This window comes from Impatiens glandulifera, chromosome 1 (assembly GCF_907164915.1).
Source record: "Impatiens glandulifera chromosome 1, dImpGla2.1, whole genome shotgun sequence".
NCBI classification, from domain to species: Eukaryota; Viridiplantae; Streptophyta; class Magnoliopsida; order Ericales; family Balsaminaceae; genus Impatiens; species Impatiens glandulifera.
In genome coordinates this window covers 138,738,038-138,753,041 of record NC_061862.1, presented here as the reverse complement: position 1 = coordinate 138,753,041, position 15,004 = coordinate 138,738,038, and the positions used below count along the sequence as shown (strand labels likewise).

At 36.3% G+C, this 15,004-nt stretch overlaps 3 protein-coding genes across 3 annotated transcripts; all 3 read right to left on the bottom strand.

Annotated features, from left to right (window-relative positions):
- Positions 1 to 4,660: 4,660 nt before the first annotated feature.
- On the bottom strand, positions 4,661 to 5,116 carry LOC124941244 (ribosomal protein S12, mitochondrial). Its single transcript, XM_047481543.1, has one exon. The coding sequence runs from the start codon at positions 5,114 to 5,116 to the stop codon at positions 4,661 to 4,663; it is 456 nt and encodes a 151-aa protein (XP_047337499.1).
- LOC124941253 (NADH-ubiquinone oxidoreductase chain 3) lies at positions 4,891 to 5,640 on the bottom strand. Its single transcript, XM_047481554.1, has one exon. It carries the CDS (start codon positions 5,438 to 5,440, stop codon positions 5,117 to 5,119), a length of 324 nt encoding a protein of 107 aa, XP_047337510.1. The 5' UTR covers positions 5,441 to 5,640; the 3' UTR covers positions 4,891 to 5,116.
- A 5,525-nt stretch (positions 5,641 to 11,165) lies between these two features.
- LOC124945050 (F-box/kelch-repeat protein At2g44130-like) lies at positions 11,166 to 12,182 on the bottom strand. The gene has a single exon (XM_047485423.1). The coding sequence runs from the start codon at positions 12,180 to 12,182 to the stop codon at positions 11,166 to 11,168; it is 1,017 nt and encodes a 338-aa protein (XP_047341379.1).
- Between the last annotated feature and the right edge of the window lie 2,822 nt (positions 12,183 to 15,004).

The following is a 15,004-nucleotide window of genomic DNA, read 5'->3' as shown; positions in this document are numbered from 1 at the left end:
ATAAAAAATATATTAAAAAACCACTTGTTTGAATGCAAGGAAAGACTTTATTCCATATTTTCTGCTTGTCTTCGCTTGCCCACGCTTAACACGCATACATGCTTTTATTCTGATATATCCTCTCAATAGGTAAAGGAATACTAGCTAGAAAGATAATTGGTTACTTTCTTTTCTTCTTCCGAGTTTGATCTCTGTACTGTGTCTATTCACTCATCCTATGGCTATCGAGAAGGGATTGATTCTATTCACAGACAGCTTTCCTTCTAGCGGCTATGAGATAGATTCACAATAAGCACAGCTCTTGCTTATCCCCTTGTTATCTATTCATGTTTGGCACACTAAGAGAGGAAGGATTTCCACGCAGGGTTGGACTTCTTAGTGAGCCTTATTGTGCCTAAGTTCATAGAAGGTTAAGGAAGAGCAATGCTTACCTTACTATACAATAGTAGATTGGTCCATTGGGAGCTACTACTGATTTCGGCTTGGGAATATTAGAGCTCAAAGGTCAAAGAAGGTCGGCAAGGTAAAGATAGAGCTCCACACATAGTTTTTAGTTCAACGTAAGGATAGCTATCATATATTATTCCTTATATGCTTTCTGTCTGCCTTCAAGGGACCTTGTGATTCATCTCGCATCCTATCCACACACGTACTTGTCTCGTTCCGAGTGCTAGGAACAACAAAATCCGAATAATTCTACCAATAAGATCTTAACCAGTCATTTAGTAGTAACTCTTATTTATTCTGTCGGTCGACGAGAGAGGCCATTCTGCAACCTTACCTTACGCGCCTTATTTTCTTTTTCTCTATGCGTATGTCTCGATAATCTTTTAGGATAGCTTCCATGCCCATTTTATACGTTTTGAATCTCATCTCTTACTATCTTGCTTGCCTACGTCTTCATCATCATACACCTAAGCGAACCTACATTCTCTTGTCCGACTAACTCTACTTCTAATAGGGCCGCATACCACATAGTATTAAGTCCAAGATCGGTTTTATCTCTGGAATGGCACTAGCTAGAGAGAAGGATCAATGATCAGACTTAGTAGTGGGAATCCAGCTAAAGAATGGATTCAACTCATAGAAAGAGATCATAGAAGCCACCATCCTTCTGTTATTTCCAAGTGTGTTCAAGTAGTTAGGAAAGAGGTCTAGGATGTCGTAGATCGACGCTTTCTCGCGGAGCTATTGAGTGCCATTACTGGCCAATCAGTCTTTCTAGATTCTCCTTAGTTGCAAAGAAGTACAGTAAGGAGACGACTAGCTCGAACGTAGGCAATTGCCTTATTCAAAGATGGGGTCAGGTGACTTCTCTTCTTCTTGTTCTAAGCTACCTCGCCATTCTCAAACTATTTGGCTATAGGAAATAGAGGGTTCTTTCTCATGTTTTTTTCAGGCTAATACTGACTTATTCATTATAAGCTTTCGGCGAAGGGAAGGCACCGACGGAGTAGTATATTTTTTGATATTCTCTTTAGTTGTGCAGTCGTGAAAGTTGTTCACATTATCCAATCTCTAGGTAAACAGAAGCCCAAGCCAAGATCGACATTAGCAGCACTTAGGCCTTCCACGGCTGATTCTTATTAAAAGTTATTGAACTCCTCAATGATTGAACCGCTTTCCTTCACTGGCTTCGTAGCGTGTAGTGGGCATGGTTTAACTGTATAATAGTTAGCAGCCTAAGGGTTCAGACCCTTCCTTTCTTTGGTCCTAAAACGTAATATGTAATAGGATAACTCACATTTACCTTACTCTCTCTCCAAATTAATTTCAATCTTGTTATAACACATAAGGGGATCATCACCTAGACCAATAGACTCGATCTTTCCAACCAGACTAAGTTCTTCCAACAGCACATATCCAGCTTTCTGGTCGAAGAGAACTCATCATTATCTCTAGTCGATATATAAAATTGAGGAAGATATAAAATGCTATCTCGGGCCCGGGAAACCTTTTTGTAAACTCGCGATCGAAGATGTCTATTAAAAAAATGTTGAATAAGACCCTAGTTCTTTCTCCCAAAGAAGGAATACCATAGGGCCGCGTTTGTTACATGGTATTAATTATATAGGTATTAATTGTAAGGGGTATAAGTTATAAATAGGTATTAAGAGATATAAGTTATATATGTTATTTATATTTGGTTGAAAGTATAAGAGGATTATAAATTATATATATTTTATAATTTTGTGTTTGGTTTGTAGTATAAAAATGTTATATAAAATGTAAAAGACATTTTTGCCCTTTATACTTATATAAATTTAATTCAATTTTAAATTAATATTTATTTATTTTTATTTTTTTAATATTTCTCTCCATACTTGTGTTTTTTTTAATTATTGCTTTTAATTTGTAAACACATTTTATGTTATGTTATAAAATGTTGTTAACAAATGTGCATTTAAATATTGAAACTTTGCTTTTCACCTATAATTCTTTTACATATTTGTTCATAATAAAATTTTAAATTCTTTATATCTCATTTAAGAATTAAGTTTCTTACCACTATACCAAATTATTACTTTATTAATTAGTAATTTTTTTACTTCATTTAAGAATATATATAGATAAATTTTTACTTCATTAAGAATATATATAGATAAAATAAAAATTGAAAATGAAACTGTTACACTGCTCACATAATTAATAAGATTGTCACAATATATTAATTTCCTTGATAAGTCACAATATATTAATTTCCTTGATAACATAATTATATAGATTTAACAAAGTATATATAATTACATGAAAAAATGATGTAATTAAAATAACATGCATGTTAAATAAAGCTTTTAAAGAAAAAAATATAATCAAAATATAAGAATATATATATAAATAGGGCTTTTAAGAAGAAAAAAACATAATCAAAATAAGGGTAAATGTGGAAATAAGAAAAAACATTATCAAAATATAAGGATAATTATGAAAACAATTTTTTTTATACATGCTTGTAACTGATTCTACTAGGTACAAACTTGTACCTAGTTTAAAGGATAAATTATATAACTGGTAAATACTGTTGATATAATATAATTAACCAAACATTAAACTAAATTTACTGTTAGTATAATTATTTTATACCTACAGTCTAATCCTATGTAACAAACACCACCCAGGTATATAAGACTTAACTTTTCTTCCATCATCATCATAAATAGGAAGAATAAGAAAAGATTATATGAGTTTATAAAGAGAACCATCTCCAACTAAAGGTTTAACCTTTTCCATAATAAGACTGATTGGAATAATCGAAAATGATGCGCTTAAGTCAAGCTTGTACAGTCTATTCACCTTTCCCGTTTGTTCAAGGCTATTAAAAAAGGAAGAAAGCCGTTAATCGATAACCGCAAGCAACCATAAGAAGAAATAACGTTAGGGATAACCCCATTAACACAATCCATCTTCTTTATTAGTGGGCATAACCACTGTAATGATACCAGGATCAGTGCTTGCTCCAAACAAAAAGAAGGTAGCATATCATAAAGAAACTTACTTAGATCAACCTAATTTATGAACTTAACTTATAGCGGGAATAGAACGTACAGGTCCGAATATACTACGCCAGGGAATATATATGACTTGTGGTTATGCCCGAAGTAAGATCGGAACGATTAACCAGACCAAGACATAGCGGAGTTTAGGTGGTATACAAGGCTTGAAGTGTGGGTCTTGGGAAGACATTCGGAACTGGTACAAACGCTCATCTAGTGAGTGATGACACTGGCGAGTTGCCGAAGGGATGAGACACTCATTCTTAAGGCTGTTTTTTTGGGTAAACTCTTATGGATGAAGAATACCTCCTCGCTTTTCGTCCATTTCTGTTTTCAGGAGAAAGAACTTCTTTTTCGGGTGTTCGGTCTGGCGCAGCATATTCGGACCTGTAGTTAGCGGATTTTGGGCAGCACCCCCATTGTGAGGTACCATCAACAGCTTTACCATACAGATGGCATCGCGAATCCCCTACTGAAGTGACTGAACCACCACTTCTTGATTTGAGGATAAATCCTTTCCTGAGCGTGATGATATTTGATCGGTGATCATAGGAAGCCGCTAGGCTTACTACGAATGCTTTATTTCTATTCAATCCTCTTGATATGGCTCACGAAGAGCAAGGGGACAGTCATAGGCTATCTTAAGAATCACTAACTTCCGACTCCCTAAACTTGGTGGTGGTGGGTGTGCCTGCTTCTTCCGACCTCAATCCAAACAAATCATCGAGGATGTTAGGTAGGTTTCGGGTAGCACTTCAATGCGAAGTGCACCCTTCACCCACTAGCACGAGCCAAACTAGCGAAACGCGAGGAAAGTTTCACCGCCCTCTTCTAGCTCGAGCTCATAGACCTCTCTGAGTCAATTCCAAATGTAAAATCTTTCCCCTTTCAATGATTCAGTGCTCTCTGAAACCGGCGAGTTTAGCCTTGTTAGTGCTCTCAGAAACTAGAGAAATTAGGTCTGGATTGGCTCACTAAACACTTTACCAATCTAAATTCATTAGAAAGGCGAGACACGAGACTCGAATCAACCCCTATGGGTTACAGAGGGCGTTAGCTCAATTTATAGTCTTCCTTTCTCCTTCCCTGCCAAGATGAATAATGCGGCTAAGATGACTTGGTACCTCTCCTGACCGATACAAATTAGTTCCAAAGGCATTTTCCATTCATATCGATTTGGGTTTTTCCGCACCATATTTTGATCTTCCTCTTCTTCGATTCGGAATTCCCAGCATATCCTCGACTCCATGAATACAATGGGATTTCACACTTGGCAAATCTTTCACTCTACCTCCTCTTATTAAGACCGTAGAATGTTCCTGCAAATTATGACCTTCGCCTGGAATGTAAGCAAATATATCATGTTGATTGCTCAACCGTACTTTGGCTATCTTACGTAGAGCTGAATTAGGTTTTTTCGGTGTTCTCGTTGAAAGACGTGGGCGTACTCCTTGTTTCTGGGGACATTGATCCGAAGCTCGAGTACGGTCCGTGCGCCGTTTTTCTTTTCTACCATGACGAATCAATTGATTGAATGTAGGCATTGCGCTTTCCTTTGTCCTTCCCCCCTCTTTTTCCCTATCACTAGTGTTTATTCCCGATCCGAAGCACCCCTTTTCCATTCATAGAGATCCAATCGTCAAAATCAATAAAAAGGCCATCATGGACCAAAATCCAAACGGATCAATCTTGTTGGGAGGTACTGCCCAAGGAAAGGAAAAGGTAACTTCCAGATCAAGAATAATAAATAAAATAGAAACAAGATAAAATCGTATATCAAAACGACTTCTGGCATCACCGGAAGGATCGAAACCACATTCGTAGGCCGACAATTTATCTGGATAGGTCGAACTATTGGAAGCAAATAAAAAAGGAAGACCGAGTGGGATCAAAGAAACTAGCGGACTGATCACTAAATAGATAAAAATAGGTGAAAATTCTGACATCACCACTGCCCACTTGTTTTCTTTCTTCTTGCTCGCGGAGCGGCATACCAAAAAAGAAGATACTGAAAAAGAACCTATTCTTAAATAGCGAGTCCTAGTTTTTATCTTATCAAGCTATTTAAAGAAGAAAGCCTGATGACTTTTTTTTCCTATTTGAAAAACTACTCCGACCCTGATTCTTTGTTAAAAAAATGAGTTCTTTCTTTCTCTTAGAAAGCATCATCCTTTTCCTCTCAAACTTGGGAAGGGGACTCGTTCCTGTTATTACACATGCTTTCTAATATTTAGGACAGTGCCCCATTATAAAATTCCACGGGTTCCATCCCGCGGGATAAGATCCAGATCATTCACTATAATCCATAAAACGGGTCCGGCCTACCAAAAAATATGATTTTATAAATATTTATTATTTGTTCCCTGGCCAATGTACATCTCAATCCCCATAAATGACCAATATCTTGCGGAGATTGAAGCGGGGGCGAGATGGGGAATTGATGGGTTACAAATTCGACCCATTCCGGATCTTGTTAGTAGAGGGAAAGATAACTAACTACCAAGAAGAGGAGTTCCAGTTCTACTGGAATAATACCAAATAATGGCATATTAAATAATGGCATATTAGATATGATACCAAAAAGAAGAAAGAGGAACATAAATAATTCGAAAACGAAAATTTCCTCAATTTTTCTATTATCCATTTTTATGGTTTTTAAAAGTTGATCCTTCATTTGGTTTGGTTCATTCTTTGACTGCGGAGGAAAGATTTGTCTCCAATCGTCAGTTGGTTTGGTCCAGAAGACATGGGAATTCAGTTTTGGGCGTAAAAGTTGCTTTGATACGATAATTCTATATGGATGAAAACAGCGCTCCGTCTTTCAAATGAGTTCAGTCTATCTAGACTCTGACGTCATCTGGCAGTTTCACAAGTATCTGAACTATCCCCGTTGGGTAGAAAGTCTTTAACTCTAATCAAAAGTGCAATGCACTAAAGCCGTCATGTCTTTCACATGAACAGAGCTTCCCCTCCCACCACCGGTTGAGTGGTCTTAGTTGGAGATGGGATTGCACGTTCGTTTCTATATTTAGATTTCCTTTATTTATGGATTTTGTAATGGAAGTCGTCTGTGTATAAGCTTTCTCTTTTGGTCAACAAGGTAGAATTTAGCTTTTAATTTTATACAGGTGGGGTGGTTGGGCAACGACTTTACTCCTTTCTATTCAGAATATAAATTAGTCTTTCTTTAGACAAAGCCCACGCCCACGATTAGAACACCAGAGATGCACATGGGGAGATGAATGTGGGAAAGAGGGGTCCTCTCACTTGTGCTCACTTCCGTTTTAGAAGTAAGATTGGATTTTGCGCCAAAAAAGACAGGCTTTTCATGGAAGGTGCAGATGCAGAATCCGCTGCTATTGAATTAAGAATCGCTGCTACAGTTGGAGTTGACGGTCCTTCTATCAATTCTGGTCTCATATGTGATATTATATTCTATTTTATTTCTATAAATATAATTATATAGTCCTGTCCTCCCTTTTCTCTTGCTTTAGTTGAATTACCTTACCGGTGCTTGGTGCTTGATGCAATAAGCGGTGTGAGATAGAAAGAATCAGAATAAGCTGTTGTGCACGAATAAGCTCTTTGCGAAAGAATAGCTCCTGGTGGTTCAGCCAGGTAATAAAGTAACCGGTGCTATCCTTCCATCGAGTTATTGAAATTGTTCAATCATCCACTGCTCTCGTAACCCTTGCTTGGTTATAGACTAATTAATCTAATTAGAAGATATATATATATTTATCTTTATTATCGGCTGCATGTCCGTCAGTTTTCTGGCTTCTCCTTCGGACCCTCGTTATTTTCTATCTATAAAGGACACTTTGTAAATTGGTTTCCGAACGATCCCACTACAGAAGAAATGATTGATTGAAGGATGAACCCGGACGCCCCTATCTTTCTTGGGGGGGGGAGAGGCGCATCTGTCTGAATGATGAACGAGTAGCGTGCACTCTGTGCTTCATTTCGTCTCATTTTCAATCTCTCTATCAAGATAGAATGAGTCAATGCGCATTCCCTGGTAAGATGTTTGTACATATTATCTTGGCCGGACGCTTTTTTGAGTTTCGCCCTACATACATAAGGGAATCGAGGTTTGGAACGTAAACTAAAAAGAAGGAGAACACGGGAGGAAAAGCAAATATCGCGCGTTAGGGGGTTTTCCCATAAAGTGGAATTTCAGGCTACGTCGCCTGTCTCTGGTTGTCGAGTTGGGAATGGGTCCGGGTTCTATATCCTAGTGAGAAATAAGCACTTCTTGCTACTTTTAATCAAAAAAAGGAACATTGATATCACTATTCTCTTGCTTTATTTTTTGTGTGTTAGCTAGGTGAAAGACTCACTTGATCGGCAAATATGCACTTTCTATCCAGGAGGAGACTCTCTCAAACTCCATGTTTTCAGCTAGCCTGCCCTAGCTGTCTCGTAACCCCCTCATCTGGTCCAAGAACCCGGCCTTCTATTTGTAAGATAGATAAGTAACTCTCCCTCTCCTCGTTCGATGAGGTTAACGTAGTCAAGCCTTCTAGCACTGGTTGAGCTCACTTCTCCATTCCTTGGCTTGGGACGCATACATCGAGAATAGACAGTAAATCTAAATGGATTTGAATTCCCCGCGGGCTAAAAGAAGAGAGAAAGATAACTCCTAAATGCAGTCGTGATAAACTGTACTTTACCACCAGACGCACCTCGTTCCATCCGCCAATCAAGGCTAGTCTTCCAGTACTTCAGCTTAACAAACCCCTCTTTTTGCACTTCATTAAGGAAAAACAACTTGATGTTGAAATGTTTGGTCTTCCAATAAAAAACGGGATTATTTGATATAGAAATTGTAGTTTGGTTGTCAACAAACACCTATGTACAATCTTTTTTCTCAAATTCAGATCAATTAACATTTTCCTCAGCCATAAAGCTTAATTTTCAGCAGCAGTACGTAACCACAATGAACTCTGCTTCTGTTGTGGATTTTGCAATTATCACAACACAATGAGAATACTTCTGAACCAATACTAAAATAATAATCTGAAGTACATTTATACAATCAACCGATCCATCCCAATCACTATCTAAATACCCCTGCAAAAAAAAGTTTTGACTTGTACTGAACTTAATATAAAAGTTTAGTGTTCCCCTAACATATTTAAGAACCCTTTTAACTGCTCTAAAATGAGTTTCAGTTGCACAGTTAGTATATTTTGACAAAAAAAACTTATAACATTTATTATATCAGGTATGGTTACTGTCTAGCACAGTTAGTATATTTTGACAAAAAAAAAAAACTTATAGCATTTATTATATCAGGCATGGTTACTGTCTAGTACATGAGACAGTCAACCAACCTTCTATAAAGAGCCTTATCAACTTTATCAGCTTAATCACGCTTGCTCATCTTTTCCTTCTGACACATAGGAGTAACCATACTTTTTCAATCCTCCATTTTGAACTTTTTTAAGATCTCTTTGACATACTTCTTCTGATAAATAAAGATTTAATCAATTCTCTACGTGATTTCCATCCAAGAAAATAAGTCATCTCTCCTAAATTTATTATCTCAAAAGAACCTTACATATTCCTATTAAACTCTTCAACAAACTTAAGATTGCATCATGTAACTAACAAGTTGTCAATATATAAACAGATGACAACAAAATTGATTGCATACATAAAGAGTTGTTTCACTTAGACTTTTTTTAAGCTCAACTCCATCAAATCTATTTATCAGGCCTTTGGAGTCTGTTTCTTAAGCAAGTAGACTTTATCTACAAGCCCTTTCACAATAAACCCTTCAAGTTACTCAACCTAAATCTCCTCTTTAAAGATTCCATTCAGAAATGCAAATTTAACATCTAACTGATACACTTTCCAACCATTTTAAGTCTCCAAAACAAGTAACAATCTAATGGTATCTAATCTTTCTACATTGAAAAATATATCAGAAAAATCAACACCAAAGATCCGAGCATAACCTTTAACAACAAACCTTGATTTGTATTTATTAATGGAGCCATTTGCATTCAGCTTGGTTCTGAACACCACTTCACTCCTATCACTTTTCTGTCCCTTAGCCTCTTTACAAACCTCCAAATATGATTCTTCACGATCATAGTGATCTCCTCTTTCATTGCAGCTCTCCATTTTAGATTTTTTTCAACTTCCTAATAATCTGCAGACTTAAGGACTGCAACATTGCCACTCTGGTAGATATCAGAGAGCAATATTGTGCCCCTCACCGGTTCATCATCCACCAATTTTGAGGATATGGAGTTGGTTCTCTTTTTACCCAATTCCACGTGTCATGCTCCATGAAGAGAACATCTCGATTTATCAGAATTTTTCTGGTTTGAGGTTTGAGGCTGAAAATTTTAATAAGTCTTTGAAACTGTGTTGTATCATACAAAGATTCAAATTTCAGCATTTTTGTCTGGCTTATCTATGTTGATTTGTGGCACATAAGAAAAACAAAAACACCAAAATATCTTTAAAATTTTCACATAAGGATTGTAACCATATCATGCCTCAAAAGGTGTTCTTCCTTTGCCTCAAAAGGTGTTCTTCCTTTCACAACCTTAATAGGTAGCATGTTGAGTAGAAAAACTGCAGTGTTTGCACTGTTTGCACTTAGTACATCTTTGTAATTAAGCATACATCTTGACATCTCCATGATGGTGCAATTCTTCCTCTCATCACTCACTCTGTTGAGGAGAGTATGGGGCTGTCAGTTGATATTCAACTAACTTCTGATATTCAACCAACTTCTTTACATAACTGATTAACCTCAAAGACCGAATCTTGTAGCCACTAATATCAAAAACACATCATTAACTTTAGACTTAAACTTGAGAAAATAGATCCAACGCATACTCAATCGAGGTCTGTGGATCAATTACAACCTCTTAATGGCTCTCCCGTTGTTTGCTGTCTTGCATTATGTTAAGTTAGTTTCTAATTGAGGCAACTATTTCTTCTACAAATGTAAGACTACATTATGATGGAAATGCCAATATGCCAAATCTTAGTTTAAGACATTGTAGTTGTATATGTTGCTTGATCCTCCTTTAGTGGATCTAGCTCAATCATTTTCCCCTTAATGCCTACCTACTATTGCAGTCCATTTTCCTATTGCAGTCCATTTTCCTTTTATTGTAAGTACTCTCTATGGCAATCTTGACTTTGGATATGAATGGATATGAATGGTGTGTCTAGTTTCTTGAGAAGTGGTCTCGATCAAATGTAGTTGATGCAAAAGGTTATAACATTTCTTCTCATAGGAACACTTTTCTTCTTATTTTTCCCTATGGTTGGCAATGCTCCTTCTACATACCCTTATTCCAGGTCTTTAGTAGTGTTTTCTAATGAGTTTTCTAATGAAGAAATGGTAGGTTATTAAACTCAAGAGAATTAGGGGTGGTCGATGTCTCATAGGTCCCTCGCAGCTCTAATACTAGTTAGTTGTCTAGTAGGTGCCTCACAGCTCTAATACTATAGTGTGTTAAGTGGAGCTAAAAAAATTTTAAAAAAAATACATGAATATAATCTGAAGGCTAAAAACAAAGAAAAATAACCGCAACTGTATAAACAAAGAAAAACTCCAAGTAAACAAGCAAACAGAATCATTTAGCGTTTACACAACAAACATAAAGTTTCATTTCTTACTTAGTAAATATGATTCTCTTCCTAGAGTTCCACACAGCAACATGATCCCACATATCCAGAAAACTCAGAACTAGAGGGCTCCATTTTTTCAAAATTACCATCTTCACCCTGCATATAAAATAATTCCTCCCGACCATAACCATCCGTGAGGGTGACAAAGGGGGCCATTAGTAAACATTGCTTACCCAATTGGAGTCGAAAACAGTTTTCCAAGACCTTGAAGTTATTCTCCGACAAATTTTTCATCAACTCGTACAATTCAAAGTCAGTGCGGGGACACAACACCTCATTAACTCCTCCACTAGCCAATTCAACTTGTCTCCATTCCTTAGTTTGAAGATGGTACACATCTGCACCATTTCCTTTAAACATTCTCATGTTTTTTATGCCTCTGCATCCGATGATAACCCACAATTCCTCTCCAATTATCTTCATCCCTATGATCTGCCCGCCTCTCACCCGATGCAACACGGTCCACTCGTCCTTCCACGCATCATACTCCCAAACCGCACCCTCTTCCCGGCCGACATCACCACTTATGAATATCCGATGGCATTTGGAAGCCGCGGTGGAAAACTTCGAACTTCTGATTGAAGGCATGCCATTGCCTTTCCTCCACCGCTGAGTTGCAAAATCCAACACGAACACGGACTTCACCGGGTCACGACTCTCCGGATCACACTCGCTAATCACGACGAGTTTCCCTTCTGAGGGAGCAATCGAAGTCGACCAAGGAAGCTCCTTTGTGAAATTAGGGATCGGAGGAAGTCGGTTCCACTCCCGATTCATTGGGTCAAACTGGTTGATTGCGTATTTGAGATTAGTGAATGTTGGCGGAGGAGACTGCTGGAGCAAGCAAGCCACCTGATTCGAAAATCCCAGTTGTTTCCTGAGGGTGTAAAAATGACGAGATTCAATAAGATGAAGCCATTTATGACAGACTCTCGATGCAACAGGTATATCCTTGAGGTCCAGACGAGCAAGACATTCAAGAATCAAGCTTTCAGGCAAAGCGTCTATAGGTATAGGTGCTTCCATGGCGTACGTAAAGGGCTAAACCCTAAGCCGGCATACAGTGAGAGAGAAAGAGAAGACTGAGTTAAATTAGGGTTGTAGGAAAGTGAAGGTATTTAACCACGTTAAGATCCATCACAACCGTTGAAACACAATCTATCATGACATGTGGCTTCATAGATAGTTAACACATGGGTTATTCTAATGGAAATAAATGACACATGTGATAAGTGAACACAGACATGTGGCTTATTCTAACGAAGATAAGTGGAATAGGTAAGTCACGTGTCAATATTCATTATTTACTTCTTAACTAGATTAGTTTGGTTTGGTTGGAAGGCAAAAGGAAAAGGATAAGTAAAACCTTATTTTAGAATATTATATGTAAGACAAGGGATGTACGTTGTTGTGCATCATTTACATCAATTACTCTTGTATTCGTCAACTTCCATTTTCTGATATTTTGTGTATACATGAGATCAGGTAACATACGATTTAGGATAAGGATAAATATAGGATATCCACGGGTTGAGGCCGAGAATCGGTAATTCATATCTTAACATGTTCAGTGTGGATAATTCATTGATCCACGAGTAAGATGTTAGTATTTTGTCTTGAAAAATAACAGAAATATATATATAAATTATGTTACAAATAGATGAAATAAATAAAATATATGAAAAACAATATCACCGAATAAATTGTTGATTCGAGGCATGTGCTTAACACATTTCCCTTAAAACAGTTCCACCGTCTCCCCATGTGCTAGAGCTTATCACAGATGGCTGTCTCCCAGGGTACAACGAATCTAGTAGTGATTCAGCACCGAAATCACTACACAACGAGCTTGATAAAGTACCTGAACTATCACCGGGTTTCAACGGAAAAATCGAACAAAGAACTCAAAGAACACTCACAAAACAAGAAGAAGACTTTTGGAATTCTAGTGTGAGAAAAATATAAGATAATGTAAAGTTTGAGATTAAAGATGAGGGGTTTTATATTGTTGAAAAGTTAAACTTTCATAAAAATAAAATCAACCATAAATCTTTGATCCAACGGCTGACCTTGATTGCCTCTTCATTGCCCTTTGTATTTTCTCTTCAATAGAAAATACACGTTACATGATTTTCTTGCTAATAAATTGATAGCAATAATATCATGAAGGTTACAATGACAATTAACAAAATTAAACATATTTAATTTGATAATTGTTTTTCAAGCCATTAAATGTTAATTACATCATTAGCAAAATAATTTGATTATTTGGATCAAATTTCACTTTAATTCACGTTTGAATTTCATTTGATTTTATTTACCCAAATTCTCATTTCCATTCATTAATGGAATTTATGAATTAGTTTAAAATTCCAACAATCCCCCACATTAATGGAAATTGAAAGATTAACCCGGTGAAAGGTTCAACAGTTGAATTCTACATAGGATAGGTAGGTGTAACCCTTTGAACCTTCCCTTATGAAAGTATATAACTTTACTAGCCGATTAGTAGACTCGATGTCCTTGAACTATTCTGCCATTTGTGTAAACGATTACACACTTTCACATAAAATTCTCCCTGATACATGTCAAGCTCTCATGGTTGTGTCCATTTTGGCCATGGAACACGTGCCTGGTTCTGTGAGAGGGTCTAGAATTGAGCCGTGCAATTCTTTCGAAGCGGCCCCACTTCTCCCTCACATAGGTGATCTCTTTTCTCACAAAGAATCATTAAAAGCGATATGCTTATCCTCGTCAAAATATATATTGTTTCGTTATAGGATTAATCCTCAACAATAACTTTCCAAGTTAGTACAATTAGGTTGTCCCATTGAACCTAGTTCTTGGGATCTCCAGTCTGCATAGGTTGGGTTTTCCTTCATACCAACTTATAGTAGGCTGATGTCTCATAAGACTTCAAACTATCTCTCTATTCAATAATTTGATTAGTGGATCCACAATGTTATATTTGACTTACATAGTCAAATTTGATAACTCCATTAGAGAGTATAGTCTAATGACATTATGTCTAAGACGTGTATGTCTAGACTTGTCATTGACTCTAAGTTTATCTAATTTCAAATTATTATTACAATAATTAGAAATTTCTGATAATCTTAGAATATCTTCTAATAAGAAGCATAGTCATTCGTACATGCTTACCATTTAAACATTTTTTTTTTATGAAAATATTGTTTACTTGGCTAACTAGTAGACAAAATGTCTTTGAACTATTCTGCCTTCGTGTAAACGATTATATATTTTACATAAAAATATTTTATTTTTCGACATAAGTCAAAAATATAGATTATAACGTTTAATCTATCCATCACAAGTTTATTAGAAGATTTCCATACGTAGATTGCACTTCTAAGTGTAAACATATTCACTTTAAGACGTAAAGTCTTTCATTTAATAATATCAATATATCATTTGATAACAACGTGATATTTCGTTTAGTGCAATTCATATCCTTTATGGATTTAACCATTTTTATCGTAATTTTCAACGATAAAAATATCGTACAAAAGACACGTAATGAAATAATTTTCATTGTCTTCATGATATATATAATTGTCACATCCACTTTTTAATAAAAGTATGATCAAATTTTCATATCATTATTATAAAATTTATTATAAGTCATATCAAGACTTTATAAACTTTCCTTTTCATTTATTTCATAAAATCTTTTTGAAGACATTGATTCTTCAAAAATTTTATGAAAGTAATGTCAAAATATGACACGTTTCTTGATTTCAAAATCCTCAAATTTTAAATATCGATTTGAGCACCAACTCAGCAAATATAAACAAGACATTTTCTTGTTATTTTCTTTCTTTTTGTAA